The sequence below is a fragment of the Mchenga conophoros genome, linkage group LG5, assembly GCF_057382185.1.
Source record: "Mchenga conophoros isolate Kocher_MC1m ecotype Shallow Benthic linkage group LG5, M_conophoros_male_GT1.1, whole genome shotgun sequence".
Lineage (NCBI taxonomy): Eukaryota > Metazoa > Chordata > Actinopteri > Cichliformes > Cichlidae > Mchenga > Mchenga conophoros.
The window spans coordinates 18,130,282-18,150,821 of record NC_140530.1 but is presented as its reverse complement, the minus strand read 5'-3'; the positions used below and the strand labels follow the sequence as shown (position 1 = coordinate 18,150,821).

Here is a 20,540-nt window from a genome sequence, read left to right as displayed (position 1 = left end):
AATGAGAGACAGACTCATAGTGGGCCGTATGGAGCCTGATTAGCATTTGCCCTATAATTCCAGAATTGGCAGGTCCACAACTGCCACCCTGTGCTTTTCATAGATGACGGCAGGTTCACCTTCTGCACAGTTGACGACATGACCTGTTTGATAATGGCTCAGTGATGGTATAGGGTGGCACCCTGACTGCAGTTAGGCATCAGGATGAAATCCTTGGACCCACTGTCAGGCCCTACACTGGTGCAGTGGGTCCTGGGTTCCTTCTGGTGCTTGAAAATGCCCGCGTTCATGTGACAAGAGTTGACTGGCCCCCACATTCACCTCTCCTAAAATCAGTCGAACACCCTTGGGACATTATGTTTCAGTCCACCCAACGGCATCAGTATAGATATCCAGCATGATTTTTTTCCCTTTAACTTTTTTGAGCAGTGTAGTTCAAACCTTGCTCATGGTGATGATAAAGTATGATGCAATGACTGGTGTTTTTTACTAGTTATTACATGGGTTAAGTAACATAAGTGTCTAGGCAATAGCAATATAAAAATGCACATTAAACATTGACTGGCACTTGTTTCACTAATGTGTGTGTGTGTGTGTGTGTGTGTGTGTGTGTGTGTGTGTGTGTGTGTGTGTGTGCGCATAATATTTAGATTCCATTCCAGTTTCTGCATTATAAAAACAGCACCAATAGCACCACAGCTCAGTGAAATCAAAATATCAGTTCAGACACAAGGAGAAACCAGTGTTAACAAAACTCAAGGCCACATTGTTTGTACTACACAGTGATAGACCACCCACATTATTCCACTGCTTTAAAGCGCATTCCTTATTAGTGCACTGACACCCGTTTTTAACTCCTGTCTGAAGTTACCAGACTCCAGTAAAACAGTTTTAACCTTCAATTCTTAAACCATTTTAATTCTGACCTTGCGTCCGGAACTGTTAAGGTAGACCATCTCTATGCGGTCGTAGTAGGCATCCACCCAGTAGAGGATTCCCTGGGGGATGTCCAGGCTCAGGCCGTTGGGCCACAGCACTGTTTTACTGGTCAGAAACACATTTCTGTTTGAGCCATCCATCCACGCCCGCTCGATCTTTCCACGCTTGCTTTCCTTAGGATCCTCTTCCCAATCTGTCCAATACATCCACCTGAGGAATAACAAGGGAACTGTTATGGGTACAAGTGATAGCAAGACAGGAAAAGGTAAATATTATTGGTGCATCGTAAAGAATCACTTAGGATTAACAAAAGCAGTGACATTTTATCTAGCTGCCCTAAAGCACCCAATACTCATCAAACCAACCAGTGGGGAATGCTCAGCAGTGTGTCTCAGCTGATATGCCCACAGGCATGCCGGTGTTTGTCATCAGGTACTCTAGGTCCTGTCAACCACTGATGTCTACACTATTGTACGACATTAGAAACGTCCCTTCTTGCCATAATATGACTGACATTAACAGTGGCATTCTATAGTTCCCTTGCCTTTTCCTCTTTCTAGTGGTTTCTGCTAGTTTCTCCTCCTCCTTGCTGAGCCTGATTGATTACAGGCATTAGTAGAAGTGAGTGCCTTTCCCCAGGGAAGTGTGTGGACACACATCACCCTGTTACTAGCAATCCAATGTGTGTGCGTGTCTTTGCGTGGGTTTATGAGCATGTATTTCTCAGGAAAGAGCACAGGAGGTCTTATCAATAAGACACATCCATGTACACCATTATAAAGAATTATTTGAAAGAGCAATATGGCTGCATGCAAATAAAATGGAGCTAATGAAACTAATATACAAAATGCTCCATCTGTTTTAGTAAATAAGGTGTGATAGGTGTAATCAGAAAGGACTCGCCAATTCGAGGGGAAAATGGTCAGCAGCACTGGGTGAAAAATGATCAAAGGGCTTCGGCTGGATGATACAAAGATACTGCTTACAAGGAAAAGCAACAGATAAAGATAAAAGCAAACAAAGAGAGCAGACAGAAATGTTGCTTTGGTTTTACTGACAGGGGAGCAGCAGGGTGGGTATTTTTTTACTTGAGTCATCAGACAGACAACCAGATGTAACGATCACCTATTATTATTATTATTATCTCTTATCTGCTTTCACTTGTACCTTATTACCATCATTTCCTCTACTGCTCTTTACTGATATCTGTTCTCTCTGCACTCTATTCCTCCCTTCATCTCTTTATCCATATTACCCATGAAGCGGATCCACTACAATGGCACGAGGGTGAGTCATTTTCCCTTCAATCAGTGTTTTCCGGGTGCGTGAAGCCTTTTCCAGTCGAGCCACACTGATAGTTTTCTTGGGCCCGTCATCTGTCCAGTACAAGTTGTCAGCCATCCAGTCCACAGCTATACCCTCCACCGTGTGGATCGCTTAGACAAACACAAACAGTGGCTGTGAAGTTTTTCTACACAGCATAAAGCATATCACATGCTTTATAAGTAAGGTACTGAAAGAGGCTGTAGTTGCTACTTGTTATAAACTGGACTGAATAGAAGAGTCATATTGTAAAGCACTTTTTTATCTCAAATAATTTTAAGCCAGATCAACAAAAACAGTCTTTTACAATATGGCTACAAATTTTATTTTAAGAAATGCGTTTTTGAGATTATTATGGAAAATCATCGAACTAGCTCATAATCTTGGCATGTCGTTTTGGTCTCTCCAATCAGCTGCTGTTGCCGTACCTTCCTTCAGAATGGTATCCCTCTCCGTTCCATCAATCTTCTGGCGCCCAATCATGTAGCTGGTGGCGTCAGCAAAGTAAATGAACTCGGTCTCGGCGTGAAAATCCAGCGCTCTCGGGTTCATTAGATTCTCGATCGGGATCATGTACTCATCTGGCACCTTAGCATTCATGTCCATGCCTCTGATGACCCCCGGGCGACCTTTACCATAGACCAGGAAGAGCTCGTGCTCTGGTTCTGTGGCAAAACAAGGGAATAAAGGTAAAACACTTCAACTTAGACCATCATTTACTGTTCTTTACTTTATTTTTTTTAAAGGAATCAAAATTAGAGGCCAACTCATATGCTGACACAGTTATTTCTGAATAATTTATATGGATTATTAATGTTAAAAAAATGCAAGTTCAACAAAAGCCCAAAAATGAAAATTAAGTGATTTTTAATGAGACAGCGAAAGAAGAGGATGGGTGCCCTTTGGGTCAATCAATATTGCCATTTTCAAGGACGTTCTTTTCTCAGTAGGCAGATCAATATAAAGCTGTTATTGGTGGATAGTAAAACACTTCTCAGAATAAGCTGAATCACACTGACAGCTTTGTGGAGCGGCCAGCAAAGAGCCAGCAATGCTGTTAAAATACATAAAACAAATGCTGGAGCTCAGTGCCGGCGTTACTTTCAGAAAACTCAACTCTGCAAATAACTTGAGAACAGAAAGACTGCATATGCAGGACAGCAGAAGAGATCGTTTCATACATCGATAAATGACTTGTACAACTTGGTTCGCAGATCATTTGATATAGAGTCACTGAGGTAGAGGGAGAGAGTTGTGCTTAAACTCAAACAGTGAGATAGCAGGATTAAATCTACAGGAGAATGAACACAGACAGACAGCAACTGCTCGAGACATCTGTTAATCTGGTGACTTCAAACTGAATCTACATGGATCCGAGCCAAGGCAACAGTTGAGACCAAAATACACTTAAAGCAGCTCTTCTCATAGAAAGGCCTTTATAATACCTTCTCATAGGGCACATGTAGAAAGTCTAAAAAGACCGTCCAAATTCTTAAAAAAATGGCATTTCTACATGTAACAATCTTATGCACGACACAATTCAACAAACTTGTTTCTTTCTTAGTAAAATTTCAAATTACTTGAGCTATGCCCCCCATACACCCACTGGGAAATTCAGGAGCCCACCCTCGTCTGGGAATACTGCTACAGTGAATGTTTGACACGCAGATAACTTTTGATGGATGTGTTGATTTACAATCGCTGGAGCTCAGTCACCGTTCATTCCCACTCACTTTTGCAAGATTTGCCATCGCTACCCAAGCTAAATCCAGAGCGACAGCGGCAAGTCCGCGTCTTTTGGCCATTCCCCAACAGACAGATGTCGGAGCAACCTCCAGCCTTCCCAAACTGGTCCTCCTCGCATGCGTGGCTGCGCACTAGAAACCAAGAAAGAGGGAAAAAATGAGTCTCATAATAAAATATCCACCTAGGAATGATGTATATGTGCGGGCATGTCTACCTGGGGGCTGCCGTCTCTGGTGGTAGACGTGCAGAGCTCCTCCCTTGTCCACCCTGGTCACCACCTGGTAGTCTGTGCTGTTGAAGCGGTTCACCCTGATCACACTGGTCTTGGGCTGCATGTTAGCGTTGTCTGAGTTGGTGGCGTAGAGATAGTTTTCAAATACAGTCAGCCCATACAGATGCTCAATCTAAAAACAACACAAATCAGAGGGAGAGGAAAGCACAAAAAACGCTTTATTTTTTTCAGTATTTCATGTGTTTCGTCTCTTGTTGTTAAACTTACATGTACAAATACTCATACAAAATAAGTTTTCCATAAACAAAGTCTCTCTGACTAACAGTCTTTACAAAAAAATAGACCTACAAGCGCTTTATTAGTCTGCAGAGACTGTAAAAAATCATCTAAGCCCTCGTGACGTCTACGCAGAAACACTTTAGTATTGCCTTTGTGTGTAACCTCATAAAAAAGGGGTTTAACTTTCATAAATTTGAACAAATAAATGCAATCCAAGAGCTGTTTTTTTAGTAGTGCACTCCCCTGCATCGCCAATATACAACAATGGATCTGTCACTCCTTGCTTTGTGACATTTTCCTTGAGCGAGTCTTTTATTTTCTCTGTATGGGGACAATTTGGTAGCTATTATTTTCCTCATTCCATGGCAACTTACCACCAAAACAAAACAGTTCTCTCCTCTTTGTGATCTTCTTGGTGACATTTCCGATGGTTAGATTTTTAAAAAACTCTTTTACCATTAAACAAATGCTGTGTTGCTATGTCACCTTTAGTTTAACAAACCATGCGCACATGTGTAGAACAGTGGTCAAGCTGTTTGAGGTGCCCCAATATACAATTTTAAAAAGCCACTTGTCCAAAAAGTAGAATTTCCCGTGGTTAGCATGGTGCAAAGTGTGACCGAAAATAGTCCAGAGCTCGCAAACATGATGATTGCTCACACAACACTTGCCTTTAGCTGACAAAGTCAGCAGGAAATACAAAAACACCGGAACAACACGAAATCTGACATGGAACTGAGGCCTGTCATTGTGGATATCGCTGATAAACACAGACTACCTTAACGATTACATTTACATACTGCTTCCTATCATAATCTGGATTCAGGCAACAATTAACAATAGTGCATTAGGTCACCTTAGCTTCCACATGTAGACAACACAAACCAGACTGACGGATTGTGTTGGCCAGAGTGTGTGATCTGAACGTTACTTTTTACGCAGCTTGCACCTTTAAGAGAGTGTGTGCTAAGTCTCAGCAAACACATACACCGACTTGGTAAAACAGCCCTGACTCAGCACCATCCATAACCACGGTTCTTTTTATCCTGTAAGTGAAGGATGTGCATGTACTAATGGTCTATCACAGGTGCGCACACACACATATATTACAAGAGGTGGCGGTTTAAGTGTGTGTGTGTGTGTGTGTGTGTGTGTGTGTGTGTGCATGTCTGTGCCCTTAGGTTCAGTGAGTAAATGAAAGCTGTTACTTCCCCCACAGATCACAGTAAAAGCCATGGTAACAGGTTTAAGAGCCAATGTGCTTCAACAGCGCAGCAACATCAACAGCCTCAATATTGGACACGATTAATCAGCTTATTTAATGAAAAGCCAAATGTCCACCATCTTCTCCCTGCTAATCACTCACTGGCTAAAAACGCATTAAAGGCGCACACTGGGGTAACGTATCGTGTATAGAGCTCCAGAGCATGTTAGACGGCGTTATGGGGAATTTCTTACAGCTAAAGAGAGATAATAATGAGATTATTTTCTTACCAGCAGTCCCTGAATGATGGTGTGCCGGTTCTTGCCTTCATAGTCCACCACCTCAATATAGTCTAGATAGGCATCAGCCCAGTACACCAGCCTGCTGACAAGGTCCAGCGTGATGCCGTGGGGGAAGACGATCTTACTGTCCACCAACTTGGTGCGGTTCTGGCCATCCATGTCACAGCGCTCCACCTTGGGGATCTGTCCGTAGTCTGTGAAGAACACCTTCCTATAGAAAGAAGTGAGAAGAAACGGACTGATAGCAGGGGTGTTTTCATGATTTTTCTAAATGGAGTACAAGGGGGGCACAGGGGGCACCAAAGATGCAAATTGGTCTGCAAAGCACAGTTTTCAAGGCTATATGCAGCCCTGTGTCATATTGCCGATTTAATATGCAAACATAATCTTGTAATAGATACTTTTTAAAATAGAAAAAGTATTCTGACTTTTTCAGTAACTAAAAATTATAGCCTATTATAACCTTTATTTATACAGGTAATCCCACACAGACTAGATGTCTCATTTACAAGCAAGACGTCACCTGTAAATGAACTACAAGTACATAAAGCCTGAGAAAGTAGTTGAGTAAATGTACTCGGTTACATTCCTACTGGTCCTATCTGTGCTCTCACCTATTACTGTTGGGTACTGTAAGATTAACAGCACTCTAGTCCAGTGGCTTTTTGGGTGGGAGTAGGGTGGGGGGTGCCAGGGAGACCAAACATATTTCAGGAGGTGTCGGGAGCACCTTATAGCCCGCTCCCAGAGATGCTGCTGATTGACAGACTTTAACTTCTGGTTGGAAAAAATACTGAAAACTTTATTTTGGGCTTTTTGATGGATATTTGAGATCTGATAACATTTTTTCCTTCCAAAACCAGTTTGTTAGACCATAAGTTTTCATTGTTGCCAGAGCAGAAATATAAAAAAATAAAATAAAATAACTTGTTTATGACATCAAATCATCAAATCCTGCTCACAGTCTCTGTAAACGTGTTAACAAACAGCGTCTACTGTGAAAAACATGTGTTACACAAGCGAGCTGTGAGTCCTTCTCTAAAGTAGACCTCTCAAAATCCTTTCATAACAGAGAAACGGAGCAACTGCTAATGAGTAGATGAAGGCAGGAAAAATAGAACGATGTTATTTATTTATTTATAAAATTTTGTCTTTTACTTGTATGTCACTCAAAGTAAATCAGCCTGCAGATTAAAAGCACAACTAAGACTTTTTTTGCTGTGCCAGTGTTTGTTATTGCTGTTTTCTCCCTCTAATGACACTGCCGATTACCAAAAGAAAAGCCAGCTCCAGCAGCTCTACCTGTTCCTGAACGAACCAATTACAGCAGAGAAAGCCGTGTGGGAGGAAAACTACAAGCAAATACGTGCACGCGAACGCACATTCTTGCATTCGCGCAGTTTTCTCCGAAGAACGATCTCTCAGAATCACGACCACGCGCCGCAGAGACAGACGCACTTTCAGGAATTCAGCTGGAAAGTTTGGTCATAAACAAAAGAGCCGAAAACAAAAACGTGCTTTTCCTCTCAAAACCTTATACAGTCAGCATACCGCCAACATCTGCGCTCAATTACTCCAGCTTCCAAACTTACAATTTATCCTGTTTTTTTCCCTCTATTTCCACATATTTTAAAGTTGAATAACAGCGATGGATGACACAACGCAGTTGCTGGACAAAGTTTGTGTGATGTCCTTCCCTCCGTACTTTAAGAAAGTGACCACACTCACCCCATGGTGGGGTCCAGAGCGATGCCTTTGGGGTTGTACAGCTCCTGATCCAGGAGGGTAACACATGTCTGCCCATTCTTGTCACACACGAAGATCCTGTCATCCACGTCGTCCACAAAGTAGAAGTTTCCGGTCAGCCAGTCAATGGCCATCTGCTCCACATCTGGATAGAAAAGTTGGAAGTGGGGTGGGGGAGAAGATGGGACACAGAGGGAGCAAGGTGAAGCAAAAACTGTACTTGTAATGATTCAGTGACTAGTATGGAACTCGTGGCGTGCGATGATGTTGTTTTTATTTCTAGGAGATGGGTAAGAGGTTTGGCTCGTCTGCAGCAGTGTGCTGCAGACACTCTCTCTCATGCACACATTCGCACACAGTCCAGGACGTCAGGTTCGCATTCGGATCGCTTTCCCTGACTGACAAACAAGACGACAGCTAACGCCAATTAGCCAGAGTCTAAGTACTGTGTCTGTCACTTAAAATCACTTCAGCAAAATATGAGAGAGCCTGTTTGTTGCTTCGGGTTATGTGATGTTGCCATAGTGGTACCTCAGAGCTGACGGCTCTGTGTGGTTTTTCACTGGGTTTATTTTCCCCAGGCTCCACTCCCCACATACGGGACAAAAATCAAACACGTACAGCGCACAGCACAGCACCACACGCAAAGTTTATGGAACATTTAAAGCCTACCGAAGCTCAAATTCAGACCGACATAAAGACTGTAACGTCCCTTCCCCTATCAAAACTGTGCCGAATGCGGTGAAGAGGGGAGGGGTCTGAGGAAGGAGAAAATAGAGTAAAAAGAAACGTTACATTAACAGACCCCCTTCTTCATCAAACAGCAGCACGGCCGCAATGAGTCAGAGCCAACAATCAAAGACAGAAAGCTTTTGTTGAAGATGAATGGAGATGGGAGGATATTAAAGGCCTGGAATTATCACTACCTGTTGCTCTCACTGTTACCAATTTAAGTACAGTGCATTGGTGAAGCACAAGGGCAAGAGAATTACGCATAAGTTCTTTATATTTTGCATTTTTATACGTACTCTTAATGCCGAAATGGATATATTTTTCAAATACCTTCATTTATCTGGCAGGTTGGAAAAAAGCTCAAAGCTCAGACCAGAAATAATTAAGTAAGGAATAATCCAATAATATATTTTATATATTGCAGACTATACTCCTTTTCATATGAGTGCTGTAACTTTTTTACTGTTAATTCTATACTTTTAACAAAGTATACATCATATAAAGTTGTAAAACATGATTAGTCTCTTTCCTTTTGAACTGCTGGTAAATGAATAAAGTCGATTTCCAATACTGTTTTAAAAGATGTGGCTTAACAAATACTTTTTCCTCACAGTAAAGTGCTTCTCATCACCATGTGTGTTTAATTTTTCTGGTGTTTATATTTGATTCATGCCAAGTTTACAGCAAGCTCTTAAGTCATACTCAAAGTAAGGCAGGTATGTGTGCGTGTGTGTGTCTGTGTGTTGACATTTGGACATTCGGAGGAAGCTGTAGCCAGAACCTCAGTCCTGCATCGGAACTCCCTGGTCATTACTGCAAACATCTTGCAGGAAATGACATCACCAGTGCCAGATGGCATTACACAGTTCTAAAATATTCTCACATTACATTTCTTTGCTTTGTCTGATTTTCACCCTTATTACATAGGGGTTTTATTGGTTACATACCTGTTTGGATTAAATTAAGCCTTAAAGTTAAGCATTATTAGACGTGGGGATGCTTTATGACAGGTGGGCGTCGACACAGGCTGAACTTGCCCCTAAATGACTGCTAGGCTGCTTACTCAAGTCACTGAACTGGACTTCTCTGTTTGTGCTGGTGTCTTTATGCAATTACCTGACAAATGATAAGGCTTGCTGTGTGGGTAATTGTACTAACAGCCAATCTGCAAAGTCTGTGCTTCATTTTTGTTGAGGGAAATTACAGTATTTTATTTGGATGTTACGCAGCACTAATTAGCAGTTATCTGTGTTTGCGGAAGCAGTTTAGTAACTGAGTTTGTTGGCGTTAGTCAAGTGAATTTTATCTGTATAACGCAAAAGGTTCAAAAGTCTTCACAGACATAAAAATATATTAAAGACAGCAAAAAAGAAAAAAATTGTAACAATGACACAAACAAGCAGCCAAAATAAAATCTAGTTGATCCATCTACTGTTTGCCAAAGCCTAATTAGAAATGCTCTCAGTGGAAGGATGGCTGTGAAAAGGCCATTCCTAAGGAAAGGAAAATGAGCAAAAAGGCTGAAAAGTTGTCCAAATTGCACAAAAAACTGGGCTGAAAAATCAACGGCAACAGTTCTTATGGAGTGATGAATCTATATTTAAAGATGGGTTCAGCAGAGAGGTGCAACACTGAGTGTCTAAAGCCATCTGTAAAACATTTTGCAGGCTCTGTCATGGTTTAGGTCTGGATTTCAACCTGTGGTGTTAGGAATCTTGTCAAAATCAATGGAATTGTCAATGTGGAAAAAGGAAAACATCCGATTAGCAAGAAATGATTCCAAACACAATAGATCACTATCAGCCACGGGTCATAGGCCTCCCCAGGGCTCAGACCTCAATATCAAAGCAATGTGGGATCATCTTGATAGAGAACAGAACAGAAAAGGCAGCCGGCATCCAAAGAAGAGCTTTGAATGTCCTTTAAGAAACCTGGAGAACTATTCCTAAAAAATACTTAAAGAAATTGCAATCTCTCAGGTCCTGTGTCAGGTGTCTGTTTCCTAATGACTAAGTTACTCCTCATATTATGTAGATAGTTTTTCTTAAGCCCCTACACTTTTCTTTTTTTGTCCTCTACTTGTCCACTTTCCTCAGATCCTTTTTTAGGACATACTGGACTGCATGTCGAAATGTGCCAAGTCTTCTACAAATTTGGGAATCTACTTGTTGGTGCAGAAATACTAGTTTGTGATTCTCTGTCAAAGACATCTTGAAAGCCTGGAGACCTATTGCTCATCACTTTCAAAAATCTGAAAGTCAGGCTCCATGGAGGCCAAATATTATGCAGTCTGTGCAGGGGGAACATATGACAGATGACTGACTATGAAATCAGCCATCTTCATGCAACCGACCAACATAAAATGATTTTTCTTTGCTCTTAGTCTCTTGAGATGCCACAGAAACAAGCTGTGAACATAACCCTTTGCTACTTTTTTACCTTTACTTATGCAAAACAGCTGAATACTTCTTCCAGCACCAGCAAACGTACCTGTAAATATTCATTTTGGCATGGCAGATACAAACTATGCATATACTAGGGAGAAAGTAAGAGAAATCCTGGTGAGGCAGGCTTCACATATCACAAAGCCTGTATTTTCACAGCTGCTTTGGCTCAGCTCTCCACAGAACTATCCTAACACACTCTACGCAAACACTTCGTATGTAGGGCTAAAGTCATACTGTAGGGGTCCTTGGCCACGCAGCGCTCGGAGGTTTGGGTGGTGGTGTAACATGGCAGTATGTTTACCAGAGTGATCAGGTCCCCGTGCTGACTTTAGGGGAAACCTGAGGATCAATTTTTTTCAACCAGGAAAGAAACGTTTGGGTTCGGGAAATGATGGAGCAGATTCCTTAGTATAAGAATGCAGTAAAAGTGCCCATAGTGAAAATTCACCAGCAATGAACCAATAAATCTGTTTAAACTCTTGTTTAAAAAAAACATAACTCACATTTTTTGTGAAGAGCTTAAAAAAACAAAAGGAAGGCAAACGGACCACCTTCAAATATTTTGAGCCTGAACAAAAGTGGAAAAGGGATAAAAGAAAAATGCAGCAGTACAGAGAAAGAGAAAGACAAAAAAAAGTGAGAAGAGAAGAAAGATGGCGAGGGAGAGATCTGATTTCCACTAGGGAAACTTGGCAATTGTGCAGCAGCATTTCTGAGGTTTATGGAATCAGCGGCCGTAAGTCCCAAAGGTGCTCTTAATTTTTAACACAGAGTTCTCTGTTTAAATGCTTCCAGCTGCCTCACAACACCGATTCCCAGATTAAACCCTGGGTAAACAACTGAGGGAGAAAAGAGGAGATTGTGCAAGATTACTGAAAACCATGAAAAAAAAAGGTTTTCCTACACCTCTGCTGAGCAGAAATGGCCTCAGCAAAGCCACAGACTTTTCTATCTCCTCCCATTCTCCTCTCTCTCCTCCTCCATGCATCATCCCCCATTCCTCCCCTTTGTCTGTTCCCCAGAGGTGGGAAAACAGTCTGGATTCATTAACTGCAGCTCTGTCTGTCTGAAACTATGCTATAAAAAACAGCACCGTATAATTGAAAAAACAGAAACAGCTGCCTTATTCATTTAGCCTTCCTTTCTCTAAACAACTCATTTTCTTCGTGTTTTCTTGTTCGTAGGCTGCTCCCCATTGGTCTAAGAAAAACAAGTGCATGACTAGCTAATGGAGTTAAAATTTATTTCTAGGAGCTCAACAACGTTTTACACAAGCAACTGCGCACGTAGTAGGGCGGTCACGGGGCCCAGCATTGTACTACGCCGCTAACAGAAGGACGCATTAGCGTGCTTCTATCAGTATCATCGCGTTTAAAGTGGCAGATATGGCTTTGAGACTTCATGGCTGTCAATTTGAAATGTTTGAAGCTTTAACACCAGTCCCTCATACTGCACAACCCAGTCCCCGTGTTAAATAAGAAAAAATGTGCAAACTAAAATGAGTGAGGCGAGTAAAGGAGCAGAAAGGGAGCAAGGGAAACTTAAAGCTGACCAAGTGTTGAATGGAAAGACTTAAAAATGTGCTGACTGGCTTGCCTTTTAACAGCACATGACCCTTTAAGGAGATTTCAGGCCAGTGTCTGTCCTAAGCAGCGTACTGTAGCTGGTTGTGCAAGGGTAGCAGGTACTTTGGCTCTTAGAGTACAAGCTGAGATGAGGGGGGCTTACTGGCAGCTCCGGGATCAGCCCTCCTGTGCATAGCATGAAGCATCAAAGGCTGATTTTTAGTAAATGTAAACTTATCTCTGTTTGATTTCATTTGAGCTCTTGGGTACCAGTTTAGACTGTCCTGCTGCTCTAGCGTTAGCTCTGGATACTTGATTTGTATTTCGCTTCAGTTTCATATTTGCTTGCTTAGTGTCCTTGTTGTTTCCGTCTGTCCTTCCCTCTGTCACGTCTTTCTGTGTTCCCTAAAAAAGGGAAATATGTTTGGTATTTGTTTTTCATGTTACCATGTCTCCTTGACAGAGCTTGTGTGTACCACAAGTTTTGTCAAGTCAGTTTCCTTTAGAAAGGTTTCTAACTGAGAGAGTAGACGTGGAAGTATCTGTGTCGCAGTCATAATAAGAGGAACTGTAAATAAATACTAAGGAAAGGTGCTTCTGTCTGTGCTTCCTTTATTACATCCTTTAGCAGAGGATACACTGGACCATCCTTCATGAAAGAGGATAATGCCATCCCACCATTCATAGATAATTGACAAAGTTGCGCAGATCACCTGCATGTTAATTATAAATGCATTTTCCATTTCGTGCCGTAACCTATTGATATGGTTTGAATTTTGAACAGGCTGATAAACGCGCAGCTGATCTCTGAATGCCACGCCGCTGCTTCTTGGTAGTTACATATTGAAACATTCAGATGGCTCGTAGTAGATCCTTTACCGGACAGAAGCAAAACAAAAGGGTCAGGTAAGGCGTGCATGTTGTAGTCCATCTACTGGATGTTGTAGTTTCGACACAGCAGATATCTGACATCGTGCTGTTAAGGAACCTAGGCTGAGTAGACTTAGCCTTATCACGTCTCCTACACACCTTTCCTTCACCTTGTGACATTTCCCATTGAGGTCAAGGAAAAGTGTTCTATAGCTCATGCTCTCAGCTTCTCTGTGATTTCTATTTAAGCCTTAATTCAGCTTTGTTAGTTTAGTTAGCTTTTAGGGTTTTTTTGTTTGTCATCTTTTTTGGCAGCTCCTTTTATTAACATTTTGCTCACAGTAAAGTTTACTCAGCTTTCTGAGTGTTTTTTCGGCCTGTATATTAAAAGGATAGTTGTTTTCTGCAGAGCCACGGTGTAGAATAAATGGTGCAGAACAACATACAGTTTATTAAATAAGAAAGTGCTGAGATAAACGGGGGAAAAAAAATCATCAAATGTTAAGGAGGTAGTTTTGCAACTTTCCTTTTTAAACAATCCTCTGACCTCCATCATCGTACATCAAACAGGAACAAAGGTTCTAAAAATGTAAATCTTATTTGGAAGGCTCCAGTAACAGGGATTAACGCCATGAAATTTAGTGCGGACATTAATGTGCCAGAAAGATGGATCCTACACTGCAAAATCCCATGATTTTTCCTCAAGCTGAGCAGGAGGCAGATGTTTGTGGGTGAAGCAGGGTGAAGCAGTAGCAGCATTACTTTGTAGTACTTTTGAAGTAGTATGATTATCAATATGCATATTTGTTATATGCTTTAGTTTGTGCTTTGTGTATAGGAATGCTAATTATTATAGCACACTTTAAACGTGCTGCATCATGGCTATAGACTTGTTCTGTCATCCCATTAAAAGTTTGCCTGATTTTAAATTTGTTTATTTCAGAAATTTGAGAGTACAAAAAATAAAAATAAAAAAAATAAAAAAGGCAATGTGGCTAAAGAGAGTGACAGTGTTCGCGGGTGGAGACACATCTGGACAACTCATCTGTGAAATAGTGAGGTCATGAGTCACTCTGATCACATGTGCGTCATTTCCTATGTAAATCCCTGTTACTGGAGCCCGCTGGCTCCTTTGACGTTAACTGTAAGTGTAAATCTGCTCCTTCCTCCTTCCAGCCTGTACAAAAGATGAAGTCTGATGGGCAGTCCCTTCAAATCATCATGTGGAACGGATGACAAAAACTCTTGCCCGTTTGTACTGTTTATTCTTTACACGGCTCAAAGTACACAGCCATAAATGTTTGTTTTTAAAGTCATTATAGCATAAAGATCTACACATCTTTCCATATTATGTAGCTCATACCCAGCAACCCTTTTGTGCCTCGGATACGCTTGCTTTAATTCAGCATATTTTGATTTGCCTCATTAGCAACCGAAATGCATTTTCCATCAACAACAATGACACAGAAACCACAATACGGTGACAAGGATACAGAAAAAGCAGCGCCCTTCGATTGCTTCCACATTTACAGCATCTCTAATCCTGCATCATCTGTCATGCACATCCTGTCCTTGCTCTTCAATGCAGCCAGTGCTCCATCTTGTCAGTGCGTGGGTGCGCACACATGTGTCTGTGCCTACAAACGAACACTGCAGTGTGTGTGGGCGTGCATGTGCGTGGAGGACAGGCGTGAGGAAACCAGCTGAGGCTGATGGAATTTCCTTTATGGAAAAATAAATAAATAAATAAAAAATGCTTCTGGTTCTTAAATTGGCAAGTCGGTTGTAAGGTTCTGGTTACAGCTGCACAATTATAGCAACTGTGATAATTCTTGTTTTTGAATGACTTTGATCATAATTATTATTATTACTACTCTCAAATACTGTATCCTTAAAGGCAAGCTCTGTAATGATGTGGCACTTTCTGTAATTTTGAGATGGGCGTTATGATGTACTGATGTGCAGTAATGAGCTCATGACGAATGTAGCAATAGCGAACACACACAGAGAAATGCTTTTTTATTTAGTTTTTTCTACTCTGATGATAAAATCCCCCATTTTTCCTGCTCTAAGCTTGTCTAGTATCATCTGGTTTACAACTAGCACATTTCCAAAAGACAGCTGCACCACATTGTGTGTGCATGTGGAAACCAGAGCTCGCCTCTCTGTCACTATTCTGCTTCTAAACTTTCTATGACGGTCGGCGCTGAGCAAGTCATTTCTGTCATGTTACTTCATTCTTTTAGTCACATGGAAAAGGAATGTGGAGAGAGTGAGAGACAAGTGGTTGCACTCCAAGCAGATGTGAGGGGAGGAAAAGGAGAAGAACAAAACTACATGCTACATTATTCAATAGGGCTGCTTGAAGTCCCGAAATCAAAAGTAAAGTGAAAATATGTGAAAGTTCACACAAGGAAGACTGTCTTTAATGTGCACCCTCTTTCTCATTTTCCGCTCAAATTCAGTCAGCGGACTGAGGGCGTTCCCCTATTTCCCATAAACCGATTCGATTTTGTCACGACCTTCGTGAGCACATTATCTTCCTTCTGTTGAATTTTAAAACTCCTCATTTCCCCTGCTGCTGTAAGGAGCTACTTAGTGTGTCAGATCCCCTCCAGTTCTCATCAGAACCAATATCCAGAGGTCTGCTCGCTAAGCTCATCAAAAGTCCTGCACGCCCTCCCATCTCTCCCAGCCGGTTCTTCAATACTTCTCATTCCTTCATCGAGTTACAGCTCTGTTGGCGCCGCTCAGCAATTATAAAGTACAAATGAGACGTCGCGTACTTCTTCGACTTTCTCTGGTGCACTCGCAAAATAGGCTCGCTTTCATTTTAGCCTTCCCTTAAGGTGACGGTAAAAGATTGTGGGGAGAAGCACGCAGTTTATTTTCCGAAAATAAACGGAACGGCAAAGTGAGGGAGAAATTCGGCGTTGTACTGATTCAGGGCCAAGTCCCCCGATTAATGTTTGCAGCTACGAATGATTACAAACCACCTGTCGACCAGCTTCCCAAAAGATGTTGTAATGAGGCATCGCAGGTGGCTTTCTCAAGATGAGATTTCTGTTTTTGTCGCTCTGTTTTCTTCTGATTCATTGAAGACAAGCTGCCCGAAACCAAGCCACAGTATGACTAGAAACAGGGTGCGAAGCAAAGGAGCGATAAAGGGGAAAAAGACGGTAAGAAAGACGGTGTGACTGCTTGACCTGCAGGGTGTCTACACTCAGGAACATGCAAGTTCTCATGTCTGTATTCAGTGACTCTCCTCAGGTTTTGACTTTTAGTTTCATTTTTACACAAGTAAGGACTCTACAGTGTTTTTTGAAAGGAGACTTAAGCCATGGAAAAATACAGCTGCTTCTAATGTGTTGCCATAATATCTATGACTGACTGTGCACAGAGCCGAGAGAAGCTCAGCCCAGCTTTTGGCCCAGTTTCCGGACATTTTTTTGTTACCCTATTTACATTGTGTTTTAAGTATTTATTTACCCCTCTGATATACACTTTCATGTTCTTTAACCTTTAAAAAAAAATGACCAAAAAACCCCCATTTGAAAACATTTTATTCTTCTTCTTCTAGCAGACATCTCTCTCGCTGCCCCGAACATTCCTTCCTCCTCTCCTCTTTCTTTGTCTTTGCCGGGCAGTTTCCACCAGCACCCTGCTGGCCAACAGGACCAGACAAGAATTTAACTGGGCCCTCAGCTGATCCGGTATGGAAATCTTACAAATGAGTCACATGTTTAATTTGGCAAAAATTTTTATGCCGGGTTCACTTTGTGACACAAGTGTTCCCGTTTATCTGGGCTTGAGACCAGAACTAAGAGAACCTGTGGCTGACTTTGGTGGGACCGTACTAATCGGATTAAATTGCCCCAAGCTCTGTCAAACTGCCATCTGAAAAAGTGGATGGATGTTTATTTGTCTATCTGACAAAAACATGGGTGTATGTTCATCACACAGAAAGACGCCTAAATCACTCCCAGATAACAATGTCCACCTTGCTGCAGGAGAAGTAGTAAGTAGTAAGTAGTAATGGATATCTGCTATGTCACAGCTAATGCACGCATTACATCAACAATTCATTTTAATAAGACCTGCATGTATAACGGAAGCACTTTTCTATGCAAAGCCACAAAAATGCTGAAACGTCCCTCCTCCTCTTCATATAAACCAAGAGAAAAAGTCTAATTATCATTTCTGGAGTGTAGTGCACGCCTGTGTTTTTGACTATGCAAAAGGCCTACAGAAGAAAACTGAAAAGCCAAAGCTTAAAAGATCCCAAGTGGTTTGGCAGATTGCTATGTAGCCACAGGTGGTGTAAAGTGTGCCTCACTGAGCTAATTACACTGAGCAATTACAGCAAAACATTTTTACGTTGAATTGCTGTCAGAAACAGAATTACAATACAAACACATAAATAATACATTCCCATATTAAAGTGTGAGTAAAGTGTGAGAGAAGGCTATAGAAGACCATTTTCTGGTGCACGCTCTGGACTATGCAGATAATACTGTGCTGAGTTTTTGGAGCAAGTTCTGTAGCTCATTGAATAATTTGAAAAGCATTTAAAGCGTAATTTGAAAACATTATAAACATTAAATGGTTTAGCTGTGATGCTGCGCTGTACTTACGGTGCAGGCTGAAGGAGATATTGATGATTCTCTCGTCCGTGAAGCTCTTCAGATTGGGGATGAAGGCACATTTGAGGTTTGTGGACGAGGGGGAGTCTCCCACATGGATCCAGCAGACCTTTTCCTCAGCATAAAGGAAGTCCATGGCGGTGGTTTGTTTGGTGCTGGTAGACAGCAGATTGTTGACTGTGGTGCCGCTCAGAAAGGTGGCGTTTATGTTCTGGGAATTGGCGATCAACAGGACAGGAAGACGCTCTACTGGCACTGGAAAGAAAGACGGACATAACTAAGAGTAAACAGAAGGAACGCGAGGAGATCATCAATATGCACTGAGACAACCTGCTTCACTCTACAGTTCTACTGCTGCCTGACTGTACTCGCCATTCTTGGCCTTGCAGGAGCGGTTGTCTGGCTGAGACAGGTAGCCTTCCACACAGGAACAGGTGTAGGATCCTTCGGTGTTAGTGCAGTTCTGACTGCAGGTCCCGTACAGGCTGCACTCATCAAAGTCTGAATCCAAGAAACCGCAGATGGTGTTATTAGTCAGTAAATACACCAAATAGCATCAACAGCTCAGAAATGAAAGGACAACATAAAAGGATAAAAACTTGACTGTATAATTTTAAGAAAAAATGCTGATTAATATTTACTTTCAGTTTCCTTAAGCTGGCAAATACATCTCTCATTTGTTTTTCATGTTCCCACTGGCTTCTAATTTCGTAAAGGTGTGAGTATTTGTAGATAGACACCAGGTTTGTTGCAAAAATAACCATGATATAAATGGGATTTACAAGTGTTGCTCATCATTGCCAGTAAGTCCTCCAAAAACCTGCCAAAATGCAACATTTTCAAGACAGACTTTTGCAGGAAATGCTCCACATGTTTCTCAGCACCCAACCCACCCGCACTCAGTTTGGCTTCTATAAAACCTGAATAAACTTTGGTTTGGCTTTGTAAACAACATGTTTATTACTAAAAAAATGTGCGCATAGGACAGAAAGATGAATCACAGACTGTTTTTCTGCCGTGACACGATGATTAGACACTTGCGGTCCATACTTGACTATCGGAATTTATAGGAACTCACCTTTGCATGTCTTTCCATCTGGGCTGATCTCATAGCCAGTCTTACAGTAACAAGCAGGCCCTGCCGGAGTAACGGCACAATGTTCCTTACAGCCCATGTGAGAGCAGTTGGTGATATACTCTGAAATAAAAGGAAAGAGAGCAACGGAAGAGAGGAATGATGAATAAATGAACACTAAAAACAAACGACAGCTTTTAATCATGTTCGTCTCCTGTTACTTATATTGCTACTGCACTGAAAATGCTTCCTCGGTGGTTTTAACGGGGAAAGGGATTTGTAATAATTATGCAATAATCCCTTCAACATATCACTATACACTCAGATATTATACTGTGATCACTCAGCTTCCGTTCATCTCGCTCAGTACTGTCTATCAGAAGACACAGAGCTTAGAGAATGCCTGTAGGTATCAGGCACAGGTGCTGCTGAATCTGCTATCGTACGTTCTTTTTAGAGCTCAGCAGGGTGCTTAACTGCATAAAATCTTGATGTGCATTGCTAAATTGTTCAATTTCACCCTCTGTGGCTTCCTCCCGACTGTGAAGAACATAAATAATGGGCATGAAAAATTTATAGTCAGCTCAGTTATATCATCAGTTAAGACACTAGAACTGACAGAGACGTGATCTACAGTTTCCTTGGCTGCTCTGTGCCTCAACATGTCCCTGAAAACAAAAACAACCCAAAAAAAACCCTCAAAAATAAATCAAATCAACAATAACTGGAAGTAAGATAAAAAAAAAAAAAGAGTCAACAACAACAAGTGGTTCTCAGTAGAAAAATAGATACAGGGGGGTTTATTCAAAATATGACTGTGTTTGTGTAAATGGTACAAATGGTTCCCATTATAATTCTGCTGTTAAGGAGTTTTCAGGATCAAACTTTGACTGTTCAGCTCAACGGAGGAATCATGAGACTTGGTCAAACGAATGTATCGAACATCTAGTAACAACTAATGTACCAGCCTCGCCCTAATATGACGAGAAATGTTTTAAACTTACAGAGACAAAACTCAAACATACGTATACAGTCATATGAAAAAGGTTTTCGCACGACTCTGTGCAGTCCTGTGAAAAACTAAGCACACTCCATGTTTAAGTAGCTTGGCAGCAATAATTTGGAAGAGTTGTTTCCTATATGACTTCATCCGTTTCTCACATCATAGTGAAGAAATACTGGGCCATTCTTCTTTCCACCATTGCTTCAGTTCATTGAGGTTTGGAGGCATTCGTTTAAGGACCCGCCACAGTATTTCAGTCAAGTTGAAATCTGGACTTTGGGTAGATTTTAACTTCATTGTTTGCTTTTTCAGCTATTCTGTTGTAGATATGTTGCTGTGCTTCAGATCATTGACTTGTTGTATGACCCATTTTGGGGAAGTTTAAGCTTTCACAAAGCATTTGACTCCAGAATACTTTGGTACACAGAGGAGTT

The 20,540-nt window shown here is 41.4% G+C and overlaps 1 protein-coding gene across 2 annotated transcripts in view; it reads right to left on the bottom strand.

Moving 5' to 3' along the window:
- The window catches only part of lrp1aa (low density lipoprotein receptor-related protein 1Aa), a 100,634-nt gene that overhangs the window by 43,705 nt on the left and 36,389 nt on the right, over window positions 1–20,540 (bottom strand). For both annotated transcript variants that reach the window (XM_085273822.1, XM_085273823.1), the window contains exons 4-13: window positions 19,107–19,226; window positions 18,401–18,529; window positions 18,020–18,283; window positions 7,754–7,916; window positions 6,014–6,236; window positions 4,223–4,412; window positions 3,996–4,139; window positions 2,691–2,927; window positions 2,195–2,375; window positions 927–1,149 (exon numbers count right to left, since the gene is read on the bottom strand). In XM_085273822.1, coding sequence (XP_085129948.1) covers window positions 927–1,149; window positions 2,195–2,375; window positions 2,691–2,927; window positions 3,996–4,139; window positions 4,223–4,412; window positions 6,014–6,236; window positions 7,754–7,916; window positions 18,020–18,283; window positions 18,401–18,529; window positions 19,107–19,226 — 1,874 coding nt within the window. The remainder of the gene's footprint in view (window positions 1–926; window positions 1,150–2,194; window positions 2,376–2,690; window positions 2,928–3,995; window positions 4,140–4,222; window positions 4,413–6,013; window positions 6,237–7,753; window positions 7,917–18,019; window positions 18,284–18,400; window positions 18,530–19,106; window positions 19,227–20,540) is intronic.